Source organism: Photinus pyralis, unplaced genomic scaffold, assembly GCF_008802855.1.
Source record: "Photinus pyralis isolate 1611_PpyrPB1 unplaced genomic scaffold, Ppyr1.3 Ppyr1.4_unclustered_Scaffold340, whole genome shotgun sequence".
In the NCBI taxonomy this organism is placed as follows: Eukaryota; Metazoa; Arthropoda; class Insecta; order Coleoptera; family Lampyridae; genus Photinus; species Photinus pyralis.
In genome coordinates, this window is record NW_022171397.1 from 17100 (window position 1) to 39079 (window position 21980).

The window sequence follows — 21980 nt, forward strand, 5'->3', positions numbered from 1 at the left end:
CTTGGGTATTGTCATCTTTCTGTAGTCACCATTATTGTCAGCACTTGAAGAAACAACATTATTAAATAAAATATTTTTAGTTGTTTTAATTTTTGGAGCAATGCTATCTTCTACATAGGATTCGGTCACTTTGCTACTCTTCCATCCACCAAGGCGTTTCAAACGTAATATGTCAGCTCCGGAATCAGCTAGTAAGGTAGCTGATGACCTATGCATACTGTGCCCAGTATATTTATGAGGTTCTGGTAGTTTAAGAAATTTTGCGATTCTTGGCGGTATGCTTGCAAAAAAATGCTCTCCGCATACCTGTCTGGTGCATTTACCGCCTCTGTAGGATAAAAAAATCGACGGTTTACCGTGAAAACACGTTTTACATGAGTTTTCGACTTGGGAATCTGAATCACAAGCACTGTGTCCTTGTCTTCAATATCGTCGATGGTTAAACTCGCTAGTCCTTTTCCTCGTAACCCAGTGTTGTAACTTACCTAGGTACAAGTACCTAGGTACTGTACCTAAGGTACTAATTTAGTACCTAAGTACCTGCAAAGGTACAAAAAAAAAAGTGTACCTATACCTGTACCTAGATACATTTTTGACGGTACCTAAATACCTACAAGCCTTAGGTACATTAACATTTAACAAAATCAAAATCTCAAAGATAAATGGTTTTGTCAGAGTCAGAAGCAAGGGAAGACCAACCGCTAAAAACCCCTGTTGGTACGCCGCTGCTCAAAAGACGTGTTTACATACGGCAATTTATTACTTCGCTAATGTACATGTGGATATCATATCAATAAGATTTCAAAATGGCTTCTTGTTCTTCGCTTTGCGGCTTGCGAGAAGTTCTGTTTGGAGTTTGTTTTAACTGAAGTGCTGACACAGCTACTGTGTCTACTGAGTGAGTGATAAGTGAGTGATACACGACTGATAATCAGTGATAGACATGGCGATGGCTGATCCTCTGATTGCGTCAAAAGAGAACAATCTGCCTTTGATTTTAAATGGAGAGTTTTTTAAAATATTGATGGAGGAAGAAGCTGATCCTTTAGAACCCTGTGCAGTGGTTCAGATAATTATTAGTGCCATGTCCCACCAGATGGAACTCTTTATTCGATAGTGTACAAAGAATCCTGCAATTACGAGAGCATCTAGAAACAATATGTGAAAAATTAAAAAAACCAAAATTAAAAAATATTGAGTTGGAATTTTTGTCAGAGTACGCTTTAGTTATGGAAGTGCTTGCTAAATCTATTGATATTTTGCAAGGCGAAGAGAGTTGCTGTTTAGGGTATTTACTTCCTACATTATTTCAAATTAAAAAAACGTTAAATTCTCTTTCGCATTTGGTATTTTGCACAGCATTAAAAGACGCAATATTGGATGGCGTTAATAAGAGATATAAGGATATTTTGAATTTAAATAGCAGTACCTCAAAACCCTATATTTTGGCCACTGTTTCGATACCAAAATTTAAGTTAAAGTGGATAACCTCAACAACATCAGATGTGAACCTTATTGAGAGCACAACTAAGCTTATCAAATCCTTGTTCATTACTGAATGTGAAAAAGCCTCTAAAAGAGATACTGCTAAAGCCTATGAAGAGGAAAGTGGCGCTGCTTCTGCTGGCAGCGAAGATGATGATTTCTTCGATATTCTTAAAAGTCCTCTTAGTCCAACGTCAAGCTTGCATTTGTCAGAGAAAGAATATGTGGAATCCGCAGCTTTTAAAAGTATCGTTGAGATGGAATGCCTAAGGTATTTTCAAGACAAATCAAAGGATAAGCTATCTTTATTGAATTATCCCCTCGTTATGAAAGTATACAAAATTTATAATACTATTTTGCCTTCATCTGCACCAGTTGAAAGGCTATTTAGTACGGCAGGACAAATTCTGACTCCTAAAAGAAACCGTCTTTCCGATGAAATGTTTGAAATTCTTCTTCTCTTACGTCACCAAACAGACCTATTGCAGTAATATCACAAATCACAATTAATCTGTAAGGTATGAGTACATTTGTATGTATTACTTTTTTGTGAAATTAGAATAGACATTAAACTTCTTTAACAGCGTTCATTTTTTCAATGTACTTTTTAAAGTACCTACTTACAGTTTTTAGGTACTTTTACACTGTAACTGTACCTGTACCTAGGTACTGTGACAAATATGTACCTATACCTGTACCTAAGTATTTATTTGTTCAAGTACCTGTAACTGTACCTAGATACTGAAATAAAAGTACCTATTACAACACTGCTTAACGCACCAGATATTCCAAAAAGAAAAGCAACCTATTGTACACAAATTGCTAGTATATTTACAGGTCAAGAGTATGAGATAGCGTACCTTTATCATTAAAAATATTTCATCCGGAGCAGCACGCAAGAACTCGTTTATTTCTTCTCTGGTCAATACTTTAGCCTTTTTCCCCTCATAACCCACATTCTTCTGTTTAATAAAAGCAATCAGGACACTATATTTGTTAATTTTCATTTTTTCTTTTATATCCAAACAAGTCCGCAGCATGGAGTAGTGAGTCCATAACGTAGATGGTGCATATTTTTCCGCCTACAATGTTGTAACAATACAGGTATAACAAAAGGAATAGATCAAAAAGGAAAGTTCCAAATTAAGTACTCACCTTGGTCTTAAAGTACGCAAGCAAAATAGGTTCTGAAGCTCCTTTTGCTCCACGCGCCTCACGCCAGGTACAGAACTCACGACACGATACTCTTTTTCGTATAATTCTCGGGATTGAATTGGCAATAGATTTAAAGAAACCTCTTCCGCTTCTAATAAAATATCTTGGGGAACGATTTCGACGTTATCCATCATGAGAAAAATTTAAGATTTGTTTTGTCGTAACCAAGGAGAAAGTAATAGCGGAATTTGTTTTGTCGTAACGAGGGATACAAATTATCTAGTATGTTTCGATAAAGCTATGTATTTCATTTGGATATTACCCGCCATAATAAACTCGGATTATGGCAACGGTAATATCCTTATGAAATAAATAGCTATTAACTTGAACTTCCAAAGGCGACTCGACAGCAACTCATTTTTGATCGCCCGTTATTATTGCCTGAGCACACAAGATCTACATCTCGAGGCGGCTTTAACGAAACACAACTTGCATAATAAAATACATCTATTTCCCAGTTTGTACAGCTAAACCGCTAATCAAAATTATCCTTGATAACGCCAGCTTCGATAGAACGCGTCTCCATTTTCGCCGAACTAATGCGCACATACAACTGCATCTACCGTCATCTCTTCTAACAGCGATAAAAAAGACGTGCGTTAATCTCGCCCGATAACAAAAATTCTTGCCACAAATGACTAGATGTGCCTACATTTTAACACGCAATTTTACGTTTTTATAATTAAATACACAAATCAAATAAACAATTACGCAGTTACAAAAAGTTCTAAAATGAAAAACAACACTAAGACAAAAATTCAAGTGAATAAACAATTCTGTGCTTATTCGTAAAAAACCCCCCCCCCCCCCCAAATGCAGGTCAAATAAAATAGGACACCTTTGAAGATAAATGGATTGCAAATGTTTAAACTTTTACCTTGCAAAAAAGCATTGACAACTTGTGTACCGTGGGTGCTCTTAAGGTCGGCATAAATTAATGTATTGAAAAAAAAATTGAAAAAAAATTTCTTACTGCGACTTATGTATTGAGGGTAAATAGCTATCGAATTCGAAACTGGTTTTTATACTATGCCATCAAAAATGAGTCGAGCCACCTTTTGAATTTTTCTTTACATTCGAAAATCGTACTTAACTTGAACTTCCAAAGGTGACTCTACAGCAACTCATTTTTGATCGCCCGTTACAATAAGAGCTGAACATCCACTATATTATATACGGGTCACCCTGTACAAAAATGTAAAAAACCTGTTTCCCGCTTTAGGAATTTTATTGTTATTAAGACTACAGTGCTACAAACAGACAATTATCAAAAGTGACTGCGGTAGTGCCATAGAGAGAAATATGGTTAATTCTAATTGAGCTTTTCATGTCTGAAGGAAAATTTTATCGGTTTATTATAGTTTTTTAAGTTTTTAATTTCTAGATATTGCTTAAGCAGAGTGAGTATTGTATTGCTTCCATTACAACTAATTTAATAGTAGTCAGATTTCAAAAATTGCAAGTGTCTGGAATTTGGTTGGAATATCAACCTACTGTTTATTTATTAAATATTGCATACCTTTTTACATAAGTAGATCAAATTGAATTGTATTGTAAGATAGTATGATTGTAACAGAGAACTCTGAAATTGGAATGCCACAAGCTTTGTACTTTGAGAAACTTTTACGAAGACTTATATATTGCCACCTTTTCATTGTAGATGTCTGCATCTGCCCATAAACATCGTTACAAGAATTCGGCTCTTGACTCTGTGGAACTCCGACGACGGCGTGAGGAAGAAGGAGTTCAGTTAAGGAAACAGAAACGAGAGCAACAACTTTATAAAAGACGAAATGTAAACGTTGCACTGTTACCAGATGATTCGGATCCTTTGCAAGTAAGTACCTACTGTTCTCCGAGTTTAGTCGTAGGTTTCTAACAGTTTTTACCTGATAGGGTTTCACAGAGGCGTGTCACCCACATTATACCTAAGCTTCAGAGAGTTAGTTACGTACTTACCTTCAAATGTACGTTCTGGTACTTGCACCATGCACCATATTTTATAGTCATACTGTTTTCCATACATCTTTTTGAATTTCTGAGGCAGCAAATTCCTCATAACTTCTTCTGCAGGGTTTTGAACGAGAATCTTTATTTTAAAACTGATGTTTATTAGTATACCTCTTAGACCATATAGTACATGGACTGCTATTCGCTCTATGCTTTCAATACAAAATAGGTGGTCACGGATAGGGGGCGCTGTAGTCGTGGGTATGTGAATCTCAGGGTAAACTAAAGTCGTGTAAACACCACTCGTATCACAAAAACAGCAGCTTCTGTAGCAATCAAGTCGTACGAGATGTTTTAAATGCTATTCTTTATCTTCTATACTTCCACAAATAAGAATAGGTTTGATTTTTTGGCATTTCTATGCGATTAATTATTTGACGTTTGTTAATTTAAAGGTTGACAGTTCAAATCGTGTCTCATCGAACAACTTCGGATAGATTCGTTTACCCTGAAACTTATATACCCAGGCGATGTCCTTGACCAAATTTTAGTTGCAATTAGCAGTCCATGTACTATATGGTCTAAGGTATACCTTCACAATCTAACATGACAATGTATCTTGATTCTGCAATGAAACATTTTTTTTTGTCAAATTTGGACGTTTAATATTGAAATTGCTGTAACTGATATCAGAGTACCCAAAATAGCGTATATACCACAGGAGTAAAGTGTGTCCTAATTTCGAGGGTACTACTTCATTTCGGACCATAAACTGCATCCTCGGGATTAAAACACACACTTCAGTCTCTATTACAGTGATGAAAATAACAACACGTATACGCAGTCATATGCAGTTGCTTTTATTTACTTCATAGGACCGCATTTTTATTATAAATGTATCTTTAAGAAATGAATGATTTTTGGTGTTGTTGCGCTTGATTACGAAATGAATCTAACTGACAAACCCGAGGATGAACCTACTGTATGTCACGGTGAAGGCACTTTGTGTTTCAGAATTCTATATTTTAGAGCATTGTGAAAAACAAGATTTTTAGATTTCACATTTCAATGTGAGGGTTGTTGTTGTATGGTTATGGACGAATAGATGGTGTCTCGGTTGGTACATTACAATGAAGCCTAATAATTGATAATGAAATGACAAAGGAAGAAAATCTGGAATTTACATGGAAAATGAAAGATGGAGGGAAGGAGGAAATGCAGATTCTGAAGCGAGTAGGAGAACATTGATCATTTGAAATGGCAATGCAGACAGGTAGGAAGAACAAAACCAGGATCGAAATCAAAGAGCAAAGTTGATGAAGATGATAGAAAAAGGAAAACAGAAAAAAATAAAGAGACAGGGAGATGACGAATAGTGGAAGGAATATTTAAGTTTGAGGATTTTTTTTTGTATGCTTCTTTGTGGACTGTGTGTCCTATTTTGGTTGAGACCAGTGTATATCAGCTGCTTTTAATTTCATACATATGAACATAATACCTACATACAGGTGCATGTACTAAAAATGACAAAAAAAACAGAATTTTTATACAATAAAATTTGTACTTCAAATATCCAAACTAAAATGTTTACACTGATAGATTAACTTTGAAAAAAAAGCAGATATTTTAGATAGCTTTTGAAAAAAGTCGGTCACTTTGGTCTGTGTGAAATGTTTTCATCAGTTTGAATCTTTTGGCGCATGCTGGTTAATTTAAAATGTAATTTCAATTCAGAGAAATCACAGCATGGATAATCCGCTGCCCGGATAACTCGCGTCGATAATCGGAATTTTACTGTAATTAGATATTATATCATATTATTCAAAATTTTGAAATGACATGTTTCTGCCGTCAGCCATTTTTATTGATTGGTATTGGCTGCCATTTTGTATTTTTATGTCATGGTTAAAATTAAAAAAAAAGTAGGTTGTGACACCTTAGTGTGATCAGGAAAAAGAATGCAAACATTGATGTTAATTGACGTGTTGCATTAAAAAAAATACTAACTTTGGGTCAAATCTCAGAAACTGGCCCAAAAACTTTTTGACTACACCGTAAGATATTTCATCCTATAATTTTAGTGATAACTTTTATATTAAATTTCTTCATGGCTATTGATTTCCGCTATATTTGTCATCATCAGGCCTTGCGTCATAAGACATAAATGAGGAAACTATGAACATGAAGAGAATGTAGTTGTATCGGTGTAAAAATGGGATAATATCAAGACATATATTTTGAGAACCACTGCTCTACAAGATGCTACTTTTAAATTTTAAGTTTGACGTTTCGTCTCCAGTCAACCATTATCAACTTTGTTTTTTCTTATGGAAGTAATTTTTACTTTTTGTATCATTTGGTGGAGAATTTTTTCTGATTTCAAAAATTAACGTCACTAGTTTTTAATCATAAATAGCGCTATTAATTTGTAAAAACGCAAGAAACTACGTACGTATACTATCTAAGACAAAGTTTTCTAGGCAAAAAAGAAAATATTTTTATTTAAAAAAATTGTGATGTTTATAATTTTGAACGCTCTTTTTAATTCTCTATCAAATGACAAAAGTTTCAAAACTGCATTTTTTAAGCATCAAAATACGCAACTTTGCCCAATTTAAACTACCTACCCATCTTTTACAGTTCCCAAGATCCCCATGGTGGCCCTCGAATTTGAATCAGCCTGTATATGAATTTTTGCTGACCAAAATATGTTTAACCAAAAGGATGTCAAAATCGTTATTTATGCACCAATTTTGTTTGGAAAAAAACCAAGCTCTATTGCTTGATGCACAAATGTATTTTTCGTCACCAACTTATTTTTCGCAATGTCAAACCAAACGTACGTATGGACTTCAAAGTTAGTTTTGTCCGTCTGCCTACATATATGAGTGGGGGTTGCACCGGCAATACCCATGTATTAGTGGTTTTGGTTTATTTGTTACCCCAGAGGCTTCGTATATGTTTCCAGTAGCAAGGTTTACTGCCGCAAGTTGCTTGCGTGAGAAAACTTATCTTTACAACAAACAACGTCATTTGATCATTTTCATGGATAACTAGATCGAAATGAAAATAATTGAAAAATCTTGGTTATTCATCAGGACGAGAAAGAAAATAATCAAAAATATAACAACTCTTACCAATGAACCAACGAGAGCAAGACCCACTACTTCACTACACTTGTACTGTACCCACTGAACACTGAACAGTAGATGTTAAACCAGGCTATTTAAATCTATTCTCGCAGGAGAGATTGGAGAATGTGACACAGCATGACAGATTCCCAAAGCTATGCAGAGCTATGACGACCTGGAACATGTCGTTCGTGTTCAGAAGTTCGAGTCCTAATTGACCTACCAGTTTTGCCAATGTAGACCGAACCATAAGAACAGGGAATGTGATACACGCCATAGTCTAATAGGATCTTAGATATTACCCAACCTCAAAGATAAATTCAAACCCCTATCTTGCAAAGGCAACATGTATAAAAGGCTCAAAATATTTTCATTACGATTTTAATACTGTTTCACAATTTGATATATTATGTTGTAGTAAGTAAATCCCACACTTTTTTATTTACAGTTGGAAGGCGATATCATTTCTCAATCTGCCCCCGGAATAACTCGTGCCATGGTGCAAGATTTGTATAGTGATAATATAGAAGACCAATTAAATGCCACGCAGAAGTTCAGAAAACTATTAAGTAGGGAGCCTAATCCACCGATTGATGAAGTTATACAGACGGGAATTGTTCCACGTTTTGTACAGTTTCTACAAAATACAAACAATTGCACATTGCAGGTAACCAGCTTGTGTATTTATAGAATTAGCAAAGTATTATACCTTCAATTTTTGATGGATGAAGGGCGAGCAACATTGTAACCTCTTGTTGTACATCCTCATCCTCATAATTTATTTAAATAATTTTTTTGCTTTTCAAAACCGTTGACAGTTGCTGTAACTGAACTATACTGCATTCATTATAAGAAGGTACTAGATGGCGCTGTGCTTGAAGATAAGCACACACAGGAAAAATATAAAACGGCACCAAATTATTGTAAAGTAGAAATATCCAATATACTGCAAACAGAAATAAATCTTTGACATTAACAACTAATGACACTCCAAGAGTTTAGTTAGCAATAGAAAGTACCAGCTTGCAAAATTCGCCACTCGTTTTATGTTTCAGCGTAATACTCACTCGTGTTTTAACCAATCACACTGAAGGTCAAAGCTTCCATATGCATACATATGAATACAGTATATCTTCAAAATCTCGTTTTGTGTTCTACTCATTAATTCATTAATGATTTTCTACTTCAAAGTCTCGTTTACGTCTGGCATATTTAGTAACACTCCTACGACTCATTATAGCCACTTAAACTGTTATAATAATCAGTATTTGTAGGAATATAAGCAATCACGCCATTCTGCATGGAATAAACAAATTGTAAATTTTTACCTCGGCCTTAGCCTCTGTCTTTGCAGTAACCAAGATAAGTAATTCAATATTTAACCGAAATCCGAATACGTAGAATCATTTATATGTGTTTGCAGCAGTATACATTTCTTGATATTTTCAAATATATGAGTTGATGACACATTGGCTTGCGCTATCTCTGTTTTGATATTTCTTCTGTTTAGTTTGAAGCGGCATGGGCGCTGACAAATATTGCTTCTGGTACATCGCAGCAGACTCGGATGGTGATAGAAGAGGGCGCTGTTCCTATTTTTATTGCATTACTTAGTAGTCCTTATGATGATGTTCAAGAACAAGCAGTTTGGGCATTGGGTAATATTGCCGGTGATTCGCCTGAATGTCGAGATCATGTCTTAGATTCCGGTATACTCGTACCACTTTTACAGTATGTATAATATTTATAGCTGCATACAATCATTGAGTTACTTTTATAGAAAGGGGAGTGCGGTTATATTTAATTTGATAATCTGTTTGCACAGTTTAGTGGTATAATGTGGTTCAAAACTGACGCAATCTTTATTTCAGGCTTTTAAGTAAGGAAGGTCGTTTGACAATGACCAGAAACGCCGTATGGGCTCTATCAAATCTTTGCCGAGGCAAAAATCCTCCACCTGAGTTTTCTAAAGTTTCTCCAGGTTTACCAGTACTTGCCCGCCTTCTATTTCATACAGATGCAGACATGCTATCAGACGCATGTTGGGCTCTTAGTTACCTTTCTGATGGACCTAATGATAAGATTCAGGTAAATTTATTTACTGTTCGTGCAGAGTGAATAATCGCAAATTACTTTAGGCTGTTATTGATGCTGGTGTATGCAGAAGATTGGTAGAGCTGCTTATGCACCAACAACCTAATGTCGTTTCGGCAGCACTGCGAGCAGTTGGAAATATTGTCACTGGCGACGATGTACAGACTCAAGTAATTTTAAATTGTAACGCATTACCCTGTTTGCTTCATTTATTAAGTTCTTCAAAAGAAACTGTCAGGAAGGAAGCATGCTGGACTATTAGTAATATAACAGCAGGCAATAGGCAACAAATTCAAGTAGGTTTTATAAATCGTCTACAAATTCGATTAAACAATTTTTTTAGGCGGTTATAGATGCTAATATATTCCCAGTTTTAATCGAAATATTAGGTAAAGGTGAATTTAAAACTCGGAAAGAGGCAGCTTGGGCCATTACAAACGCGACGAGCGGCGGCACTCCTGATCAAATTAGGTATTTGGTCGAGCAGGGTTGTATTAGTCCATTATGTGATCTACTTACTGTTATGGATGCGAAAATTGTGCAAGTAGCTTTAAATGGTTTGGAGAATATCTTACGGCTCGGTGATCAGGATGCAAAGAATCATTCAGGAACAAATCCTTATGCAGTACTTATCGAAGAATGTTATGGTAAGTATTTGGGAGAAGATATATACAGGGTCACTATTCAAGACGGAACCAAAGCTCTCACGCTGAAACCGTGTTAGATATAGACATGAAAATTAAAACGCTTCCATTTCAAATTATTTCACATATTTTGACCGAATTGCAAACTTTTTTATTTATAAAAGTATTAAAATGAAATTTGATACTTAGGCACTTGGAATAAAGGAAAATCTAACGCCAGTTTCAAAAACTGGTTTTGCGCATGCGCAGTGCCAACTGTTTCATCTATGGCACCATTTAAATGAAATTTGATCCATAGGTGCTTGTAATAATGGAAAATCTAACGCCAGTTTCAAAATATATGGTTTGCGCATGCGCAGTGTCAACTTTCTTATTTATGAAAGCATTGAAATGAAATTCTTCTTATAAACTGAAATTGAAGTAGGACATCAAAAATTGATTGCACCTATGCAACGCTCTCTTTCATATTTGTAACCGGATTTGTACGATTTTAATAGAAGTTGCATCTTACAAATGGGAAATAAATGCAAGTGGAAATGCGCTTTTTGTAAATCGTTTACGATTACTTTTTTAACTTGTTTTCATTAGATCTTAGTCATGAATGGTGTTAGGAAATAATGAAGAAAAATTGGAAAAACCTTATAGTACGGGAGGTAGCGTCCTATTATTACGGGTCATTTTCGCACAATTACTTTTTATTCTGCCTGGTAGTTTTTACTTAGTTAACACTTAAAACAAGCGTCAGCTGGCGCGACTGCGTGGCGTGATGGTATGAGAGGCTGAGAAACACGTAAAAAAAAATTGTTTTTCGGACCATTTTCGCAAAGCTGAAAATGGTATATATAATAGTGTACAATGTAAAAAGAGCATAAATAACTGCCAGCTGATATTTAAATGTGGCAGAACCTGTTAGCTGGGCGTCTAAAGTGTAGCGTAGCGTTAGCGGGCGCTAGCGCACGCGGCGACTTTGAATTTTGATGGCCCAGCTAACACATTTTTCCACGTTGTCGTGTCAGCTAACAAGTGGTTTCCTTTTTTTTGTACCATAAACTGATGAGGTACTCATTTGCATGCATGCTGATGTCATATTATTGGAGAAAAATATGATTGAAGGAGAATACATGAGCAAAATGGTATCACATACTGTATAATAATAGGACATTAAGGGCATAGAATAAACCAAAAAAAGGAAACTAATAGCCCTAACCATGGCTGCGGCTGCTTACGGAGAGATTATGGTACGTTTGTGTAAGATTATTTTAGCCGCTACTAACTTTTATTTTCCTGTTAGGACAAAATGCAACCTATACATTTCTTAGACAATTCTTAAAAAATGCGTTAAAAGAAAACAGACCGGGTCTGCGTGAGTGTGATTGAGACGGACTTATGCGACAGCGTGCGTGTTAATAAAGGCAGGCGTCACGTCGGTCGGTGTTGCCAGGAGCTGGGGCGCTCGCGTTACGCTTTTAATAAATATTCAACCTCTTATATTTCTTAAACCGTAGGTCTAATTGAAAAAATGTTTTAGTAAAAAAATTACCTTGATTAATTCGACATTATTTTGTCTCGCTCATCATGTATTATACCTCTATCTGCACTCATAACGAAAAGACTGAGATTTTTATTACACTTCTCGCGCATATACAGTTTACAGAGTGGTTGTTGACTTTCTTTTTGTTCTGTGAGACAACAAATATAATGAGCTTCCGAATGGTACACAAATTCTTGAAAAATATTCCTAAGTACCTTCGGAAATGCTTGCGCCCAATTACAGAGTGACTCGCATAATGCTTTTTAGAGGTGCCTCTGCAGAACGTCTTAAGTTGTTCTATACTACTCCGGCATTTACCTTACGAATTAAGAAAACTGCAAAAAAAGGAGAACCTAATTCGGAGTAGTCGACAAAATGTTTGAAACTGATCTAAGAAAATTCCCATCTCTTCCACAGAGCCCAGGTTCCAACAGCCGCAGCCGTGGTTAGGGCTATTAATTTCCTTTTTTTGGTTTGTTTTGTCTCTTTTGATTTATTTTATGTCCTTAACCACGTTACAAATTATAAAATACAATGTTTCAATTTATGTATAATAATACAGTATGTGATACCATTTTACTCATGTATTCTCTTTCAGTCATATTCATATGACATCAGCATGTATGGAAATGAGTACCTCATCAGTTTATGGTACAAAAAAAAAGGAAACCACTTGTTAGCTGACACGACAACGTGGAAAGATGTGTTAGCTGGGTCATCAAAATTCAAAGTCGTCGCGTGCGCTTAAAGCTACGCTACACTTTGGACGCCCAGCTAACAGGTTTTGCCTCAATTAAATATCAGCTGACAGCACGGAGGTATAGACTGGTGATACGGCGAGCGCGTGTAGCATGTATGCTGTCACCGGCCTGAAGTGTGCGAGAGAGAGAACAAATTCCGTCCGCTTCAGAACGCATTTATATGTACGTAATCCATTCGCACGTTACATTGTTTACTACCAAAGATGTGTGTTTCTGTCCATTATCGTCTAAAAACTGTGTATGAATGGTCATGTCGCTATGAAGTAGTTATCAATATGTAATACATACTTTTGATTGTAAAAATAACAAGGTTTAGATGTACCTGGATGTACCTACAGTAGTGATCTTTTTTAGGAATTTGGTTCGAAGGTGTAACTTTCAATGAAATGAAAACACATGCATATTATTTATGAATATTTCAGGTTACTGGTACCCGAAATACCGGGATCCCGCATAAATGGAGCGGGATCCCGTGTGATTTGCGGGACTGAGGAATTTGTCGACCAAGGAGACGACTCTTGTTTACTTTGTTAATGAAACGCATAACGTAGAAGTTATTTTTTAAATAATTGTTGAACTTTTTTCGTTAAAAATGTACTATGATTTTTGAGGCACTTTAGAAGTTCACCTTTTTGTGCTTTACAGGCGAGGTTTTTTTGAGTTCTAAGTTAGACTGAAGGTACTTTGTTAAATATTGTGATAATTAGCGATTTTTTGTAATACAGAAGTTAACCGCACAGAATTGCTTATGTCCCAATTTATTTAAAGTTTTGCGGGATCCCGCAAATACCGGGATTGAGATTTTGCTGCGGGATTGCATTCCGTAGTTGTAGTACTATAAAATAAATCTTCAATTGTCTGATAAAAAAAATCGACGGACGCAGCATGTGGTATGAGAGTATTATATCAACGGTTTTAACAAATTAAACACATCAGAATTTGGATGATTTAATCCACCCCGTGATTTTAACGTAGTAAAATGCGCAACTGATGCATTTTATGAAGGTAACAATTCTAAATTCAACAAATGAAGGCAGTTTATAATTGCTTGTAGGTGAGCGCGCGTTAAATTCAATAATACTGAATGGACGGAATGTGCTTTCTCGCTCTCGGGTGCTCCTTTTCTAATAGGTCGGTACTCGTGCGACAGATTTCCGTGTGCTCTTAATGCTTCGCCGGCTCACCAGTCTATACCACCGTGGCTGACAGTTATTTATGCTCTTTTTACATTGTACACTATTATATATACCATTTTCAGCTTTGCAAAAATGGTCCGAAAAACAATTTTTTTTACGTCTTTCTCAGTCTCTCGGCATCTTAAGCCACGCTTTTGAGCCAGCTGACGCCCCTATCGTTGATAGGTTATGGATCAGAAATCTATAGTAGAAAGATGAACTTTGCGAAAATGGTCCGGTCAAATAGGACGCTAGCTCCTGGACTATTACTATACGCTTGGCTGATTTGCACTCTAAATTTAGATACCTTTAAATTTACAGAACGTCAAAAATGAACAAAAAAAGCAATGAGTTTTGTGCATTTTTTTCTAATTTAACACTATAGTCCGTTTCAAACTAACTTAACATTTCTCATTAACCATTTATAAAGCCCATCGTTTATAGTATTGTATGCATCAATTACAGTTATACGAGCCCTAACACATAAATGTTCGGACATCTAGCATTTTTAAAATAGAACCGAAAAAATAAATAAATCCGAGTCAATGTCAATAAAGCCACAAATATCTACAGAAATATGTATTATAAGTTTATTATTTAGGTCTAATAGCAAAAAAACTATTTTTTTTAATGCTCTCATAACATAAAAATGCGAAAATCAGCGAAATTAACTGACACAAATGTTCGGACACCACACATTTGATAGTTTGAGTTCTAGGTAGCAGGACAAAAACAAAAAATAATAATTCTTATAACCTGTAATAATAATAATAATAATAATAATACAGACACAAACACTAATCATTACTTGATTTTAATCCGTGCGATTAGTTAACCAGGCTAGACCTGAGTTCTCACAAGAAACACCAACCATAATAATAATAATAATAATACTGTTTATTCCGGTCAGTCCACTTTGCCATTTTGTTAAAAGAAAAAAATGGTACGTGGCACTGCGACACGGAAAGAAATCGCGACAATTAATAGTAAAATGGTTTCATATGGGAAAATCCTTTAGGACAATAGGTCAGGAATTTAATTTGTCGAAGTCCAAGGTGGCAGATATTGTAGCAAAGTATGCGAAAACAGCATCAAGTTGCAGGAAAGAGCACAGGAAGACGGCAAAAAGTTAGCCCTAGAATGCAGTAACCATTTTCAATTCTGGACGAAGAGACACAGTACAGAATCTTACGGTGAAACGGAGTGAAGTAACAAATGCTCATCTTTCTCACGAACCTTGTCGAAGGTGGATCCACAAATCAGGTTTGCATTTTTATAAAGTAAGTTGATCTTTAGGTTAAAACTATTGAGCATTAGAAAATACTTTTTTAAATAGACGGAAAAAAACCTCTTTTAACAGAAAAACAAAAAAAGAAGAGGTTAGCTTGGGCTCGGGAGCGGCAGGCGTGGTCTTACCAAGACTGGAAAAAAAATCATTTTTAGTGTCTCGATTTGATATCAGTGTGGGCGATAATCGAAAAAGAATTATCAGATCGAAAAACGAAACATTTCACAAAGATTGCTTAAAGCGTTCTTTAAATTCCCCAGTGGGGTAATGGTGTGGGGCAGTATGTCTGCAAATGGGTTGGGACAATTTGCTCTTTATAAATGGTAATGTTAATGCTCAGAAATATCAAGCAATTTTAGAACAAAGTTTATTGCCTTCACTTGAGACATTATCACTTGATGCAGACTTTTTTTTTCAACAAGACGGAGCATCATGTCACACGGCAAAAACGACTAAGAAATGGTTACAAGACTACAATATTAGTGCTTTAGATTGGCCCTCAAGCAGTCCAGATCTCAATGTCATTGAGACAGTGTGACATAAAATGAAGCAACGTTTGCGTAATCACCCGCAACACAATATTGCTTATTTGAGATTTGGGATACCTTCGGCACCGATGAATGTAAAGCTCTTCTGGCGACCATGCCTACATGAATCCAGGCTGTTATTAAAGCCAAAGAGGGTGTAACTCATTATTAAGGGGTGGTGTCCGAACATTTTTGTGTCACATTAAATTTTAATTTTACATTGTTTTGTGTTATTTCAAAGTTTGTAATTAATTAATTTTGCATCAAAATATAAAATCGGAGTTACTAAATATCGTAATTTATAACTATAGTAAGACAAAATTAATAAAAAAAAAATACAATAATTTTAAGTTACAATATTTTTAAAATCGTGGGTGTGCGAACATTTATGTGTTAGGGCTCGTACTGTTAGGAGATTATAACCTGACTAATACCACTTGCGATGCCGACCAGGAAGATGGACACCTTACTGCTTTTTGTAATCGCAACAGCACTTCAGAGCTTATAATATGTGACGCATTCAACCTGTTCGGCTTCCATCAATTCAACTCAATCAAAAATCGGGTGAATGGCAATATCCTTGATCTAGTTTTTTCTAACTGTGATACTTCCATTTCCTTAGATTAGGAAAGAGTATGAATACCGCGTATGCCGTACAGCCTGTCTATGAATCGTGTTACCTTTTTAATCAAGTCGGCCATTTTATATGTGGCATACATGTCATTTAAGTCACATCGTTTTTATGAGTTTTTGCGCTTAAATTGAGAGGAAATACACAAAAAACAACTTAAAATCGTGATGAATTGTACAGATTGTGGATGCAAAAGCCGGAGTGAGAAGAAGGAACCGGGAATTTCATTTCAGACGTAAAGATTGAAAATGTGCCTAATATCCGTTACCACGTATTTTCCTATTTTTCATCATAAAGCTTTTTCCTATGCATTCAAATTTTGATAACAAACGTCTACAAGGACGGAATTATTCAATAAACTCCATAGGCGCGTTTTTCAAAGAGAAAATTGGTATGGAAACAGCTTTTATGTGAAAAATCAAACAGAAAGCAATAAGATTCTTATTTTATCACAGGGGACAGTTAGTTTTAAATACATTCCCGAAAAAAGATAAGAGGAAGTTTCGTTTATAGTTTTATACCCGTGTCTGATTAACAAATAGCGCAACGCACGAATTTCATTCGTATGTTCAACGTGTTTTATTACTTTTTATCTCCCAAAACCGGAAACAGCAAAAAAATTTGCTGTGACTAGCACAGATAACAATCTGTTCAGCCGTTGAGCCTGCGCACTAACGGGCAAGTAGTAATAAACGAGTAACATCGTTGAAAGTAGTTATCAGCCAGTTCCGTATAATTATTTACAAAGATTTATTATATAAGTAACAATTCTTTACTGTTTGAACATTTGCGTCACTCTAGAGTTTGGATTTTTAGTTCTTCTTAACTTAATTAACTTAATTTTGCAAATTTTAATCTCATATCCCACCATAAATAAAATAAAAGTAATTTTAACATCTTGAAGAAATGATTTCACTTCTGTAATTATATCCAAATTTTTATAGTACAAGATTCGATCAGCGTATACTACGAAATTCAAAAGTCTCCATAATGAAATTAAATATCGTAAATTGATAAATTGTAATGTAAATAAACCACTAAAAAGAATTCGGATATCACTGACCGATTGCACACATATCACGTTCGAATTTTCGTCTCGTTTGGCTAGTATTCGTTCGTTTATAATAATAATAATAATAATACTTTATTAACCCTCTGAGCTTATAAATGCTATGGGATAAGTCAATTCAAATAAATGCATTTACACTGAACATATAAAATTGTTACACTGTTTTGTATAAAACTAATACTACGTATACATATGAAGACAAACTTAACAAGAAACACTGCTCTACAAATTCAACTTTTCGAAGCCTCCTTACGATCAATTCAATGATTATATTCGTTCCGTGGACTGGCATTCACTATTTTTCAACAAATATTTGGAAACACATGTAAATGTGTAAAGCATCCAAGAGCAACATTGATTATCATGTTTTTACCGAGTTGCGATCACAGTGTAAATCTATCAGTTGTCGATGAATTCGGAAGCACAGGACCAGATGAAATTCCACCAAAATTTCTCAAGAACTGTGCTCAATCAATATATCTACCACTGTTCCTTTTATTTTCGTCTTCATTGGTTGAAAAGTGTTTTCCCGAGTGCCTGGAAAAAATTGAAAATGACACCTATTTTCAAGAGTGGAACCAATACCTATATAACTACAGACCAATATCCATCCAGTCGGCTATACCGAAACTTTTCGAATCCATTATTGTCCGGCAGTTCACCAAGGCTTTCTCGCAAGTGCTATCGGCCAATCAACATGCTTTTACAAAAGGGAGATCTGTAGAAACAAACCCGTTTCAGTACTTAGCTACTTAGCTGGACGTAAAGCACGACTTCAAATCGATGACACTTTATCGGATCCCATTGACATCAAATCTGGAGTTCCGCAAGGGACACATTTCGTGCTGCCTCGGTTCGTGGCATAAGTTAATGACATATCTTCGATATTTTCCTCAAATCATGCCCTCTTTGCTGACGATCTTATCTACATCTACAGACCTATTGAGAACACCCAGGATGTGCTGATCCTTCAACAAGATTTGGTACAACTTGAAATATGGGTTCAATTTGTTTTTCGAAGAAATCATCTCTTTCTGTACCGCACTACCATCTTTGTGGTTAAGAACTTCAACATGTGGGCATCATCAAGGACCTGGGTGTAGTACTTGACACAAGCATCACTACGATCATGTTATCTCGAAGGTTAGCAAAATGGTTGGGCTCATTCGTCGCCAATGCAAGGATTTCATCAACATAACGGCACTGAAGACTATACTTCTCCCTGGTTAGGTCGCATCTGGTCTATTGCTGCACGATCTGGTCACCATACTTTTCAACTCATATTAATCGGTTAGAAAAAATACAAAACAATTTCCTTCGCCTTATAAAGTATAAAATACTTCTTAATGGAGTCATTTTGGATCACGCTGAAAATGTACGACTTTACCTGGGAATACTGACTCTTAAACAAAGGAGAAATTTTCTTACCGCATGTTTTGGTTTCAAACTACTAAATGGTCACCTGAACTGTCCGGATATTTTATCTATTATTAATTTAAATGTATCGCAACGATTTGTTCGCTTTTTCAAAAATACGCTAAAAATTATATTATACAAAAAGCGCCCGAAATGCAAAGGTAATACCAGTTCCGTCAGGCGAAGGTCGCTTAACACTAAATTATATGTAAATTAATAAATGAGGCGGTTTCTACGCATATTGTTCTAGACTCACTGTCTTACAACCGAAGCACTTGTTTCACGTCCGACTGTGTTTACTTTGACGAAAGATATTGAAAGTACATAATTAGCTGTACGCAGCGATAACGGACTCTTATCGCAATGACCGGCGATAAACTTTTATAATAACACGCAATAATTTCCAAATGATTAAACCTAATCACTTATGTCACGTTGGGGTTGTATCTTATATCCTATTAATTATCTCCCTTGATGACACTCCAAAATTTTAAGCTGAAAGCTTTTAACATACCAGTTATAATTCCATTTAAAGGTTTTGCATAGACACCTGGTACATATAGCGTCCATTAATAAAAATTATGACTCATTATAAAAATAAGAAAAATCTAATAAATAAATAAACCACTGCGATTCCGTTCAAAGTTTATTCCAGCGTTCGTAAAATTGGAACAGAAAGGTAGTGGGACGACTGATTTATATTCAGACTGTGGTGTTATGCATATCAATAGTCACACATGAAAATTATGTATTCCTGTATAGTCTAGACATTTTTTATTTTTGTAGGACTGGATAAAATTGAGTTTCTGCAGTCTCACGAAAATATGGATATCTACCAGAAAGCCTTTGATATAATTGAACACTTCTTTGGAACCGAGGAAGAGGATTCTCGTGTCGCTCCAACGGTCGATACTGAACAACAACAGTATACTTTCGGACCTGATCAATCGGTACCAATGGGCGGTTTTCAATTTTAATTGGTTCACAATGATAAGTATCAATGACATAAGTGCCCCATGAATTTTAATAAAAAAGATTGTATATTAAAATCTTGGACCTGCACAATAATTTTATCATAATGTAGTTACTGATATGATTCAAACATCTTTTTTTTTATGTCTGGAAAGTAATTCGGCGCTAATTCTTTAACACTTAGTCCATTTTACAAATGTAACATATTAATTCCTGCATGCTATTGCAAAACTTTGAATTCCCCGTTTAACTTAGCCATTTTCTCTTTGTTTTAGCTAAATAATCGCTAGCAAAAAAATTGCTATATTTTCTATAGTCATACAACATCTTGTTAAGTTGGTCAGTATAAAAGTAAGTTTGACTAATTTTTGTGTTATATTTGTTATTTGTAGATAGTACAATTTCTAAATTCATTAAAGGCACATTCAACATTAAAACCTTTACCTACCATATTAGTTGGAGCTTTCTATTTATGCTCTGCTTTTGTATAGTGTATGTCTTATTTCTGTATCATATGAAAACCAATGTGAAATAAACTGATATCCCACTGACTGTAATGTGGCCAATGACTTTTTACACTACCTACACGATATGAATAGCAATATGTTAGCATGCATATCTTAAACTATTACAAGATATTTAACATTGAGGTGTGTTAGTAGTGGTCCATACTGTGAGCTTTGGAGCAATTTAGATTATCTCTTGGGTAGTCTCAATTTACACAGCCAAAACAAAGATGCAGAGGAACAGTTCCTCATTACATATCGTAGAGTATTATAAAATAGCTTACTTGTAAAATTGAAAAGTCGAAGGCTCACATTATTCAGAAATTGTTTACATTTGCAAGTGAAAAGTGATTACTTGATTATATAAGAATGCTGATTTCTTACCTCAAAATACATAACTATATAAATAAACAAGGAAACATTTTTGTGCTCGTTTGCTTTTCGTGTAATTGTTACTCCAATTAAATTGGAGAAGTATAGATATTTTTTCCAGAGGTTTTCATCTAAAACAGAAATGAAATTATTCATTGTGTACTGTGCGTGCTTCAGATTCGACTTATCCAGTGTCATCTCTTATAAGTGCTAGGTTACATAGTATGCTAGCTTCACAAGTTTGTATCTTTCTTCAATTCAAGTTAAAAACAAATATTTGTTGATTTCTTTCTTCATTAGATCTTAAGTATTAGTCGTTTCAATTTTTCATTTTAATTAAACAAATTATGATAAATAAACTATAAGGTCACCTGTTCCTTTGGAAAATACATGTCAAATTCTACCTATCTAACTCTGAAATAGCTAGCCATATGGAATCTGGGACACCCAGTATTTAAGCTTTGCTTTTGATGTTACAATTGTACTGCTCAACTATCTTCCTAAAATACAGCGTAAACCTTTTTGGATATGCATGTTTATTGTACATATCCTTGAGTCCTGATAAAGTGGATCTAGTTGAGGGTTACAGTTGGATACAACTAACATTAATGTGTCAATAATAATTGTTCTGAAGTGTCTTTATAAAATAATTAAGACATGTGTTAATAAGAATAAACTTGTTATTTTTTTTAAAATGTGATAAAATTTTTAAATAAAGTGTTTTTTAATTTGAATGTTTTTATTATTGAATGTGCCAATTGAGCTACTCAAATTATGTACACGTGTAAAACTATTTTTTGTTTATAATTTATAGTATATAATAAAGTTAACATTTTATTTACTATGGTGTATTCGTTGGAATCCCATCATAAAATTACTACTTTCACCAATCATGTGGGTTGCAAAACTGTTGAATATGAACTGTCTTGCTTTGAGTCACAGATGAAATACCCAATTTTATCTGTGTTTCCTTAGAGTGCCTAATCTCGATGTTGAGTTCATCACTGTGCATGTGCAGGTTACACTCTGAATGAATTAATTTCTCTAAACGGAGTATGTAAAGTTGCCTAACTTCTTCCGAAATATAGTAAGTTGAAGTAGAAAGAGATGAATGAATTTGTCTCATTTTACTATACTTATCTTTGTTGTCTCTTTATTCAATTCACCATTCAATCACGTGATTCAATGGAATTTAATTATAAATGCAAGGACT

The 21980-nt window shown here is 35.0% G+C and overlaps 1 protein-coding gene and 1 long non-coding RNA gene across 3 annotated transcripts; one reads left to right on the forward strand and one right to left on the reverse strand.

Annotated features, from left to right (window-relative positions):
- The first annotated feature begins 3942 nt into the window (after positions 1 to 3942).
- LOC116182073 (importin subunit alpha-7-like) lies at positions 3943 to 21501 on the forward strand. Its single transcript, XM_031502573.1, has 8 exons — positions 3943 to 4100; positions 4361 to 4537; positions 8230 to 8448; positions 9292 to 9512; positions 9653 to 9869; positions 9920 to 10171; positions 10219 to 10522; positions 19704 to 21501. Exons 2-8 carry the CDS (start codon positions 4361 to 4363, stop codon positions 19892 to 19894), a joined length of 1581 nt encoding a protein of 526 aa, XP_031358433.1. The 5' UTR covers positions 3943 to 4100; the 3' UTR covers positions 19895 to 21501.
- Positions 17349 to 19707, reverse strand: LOC116182074. Of its 2 annotated transcripts, XR_004147407.1 has the most exons (4): positions 19086 to 19707; positions 18930 to 19038; positions 18087 to 18868; positions 17349 to 18038 (listed from the first exon to the last, which is right to left on the reverse strand). It is a non-coding gene; the product is annotated as an uncharacterized LOC116182074 (long non-coding RNA). The 2 variants fall into 2 exon arrangements; XR_004147406.1 differs by having other exon boundaries at positions 18087 to 19038.
- Positions 21502 to 21980: the final 479 nt, after the last annotated feature.

Excerpts from the sequence above, each read along its gene's own strand:
- LOC116182073 (XM_031502573.1), top strand. The coding sequence starts at position 4,361 with ATGTCTGCATCTGCCCATAAACATCGTTACAAGAATTCGGCTCTTGAC. Across the intron at positions 9,513-9,652 it reads ATACTCGTACCACTTTTACA|GCTTTTAAGTAAGGAAGGTC; the intron begins GTATGTATAATA and ends TCTTTATTTCAG. Across the intron at positions 10,172-10,218 it reads GCAATAGGCAACAAATTCAA|GCGGTTATAGATGCTAATAT; the intron begins GTAGGTTTTATA and ends CAATTTTTTTAG.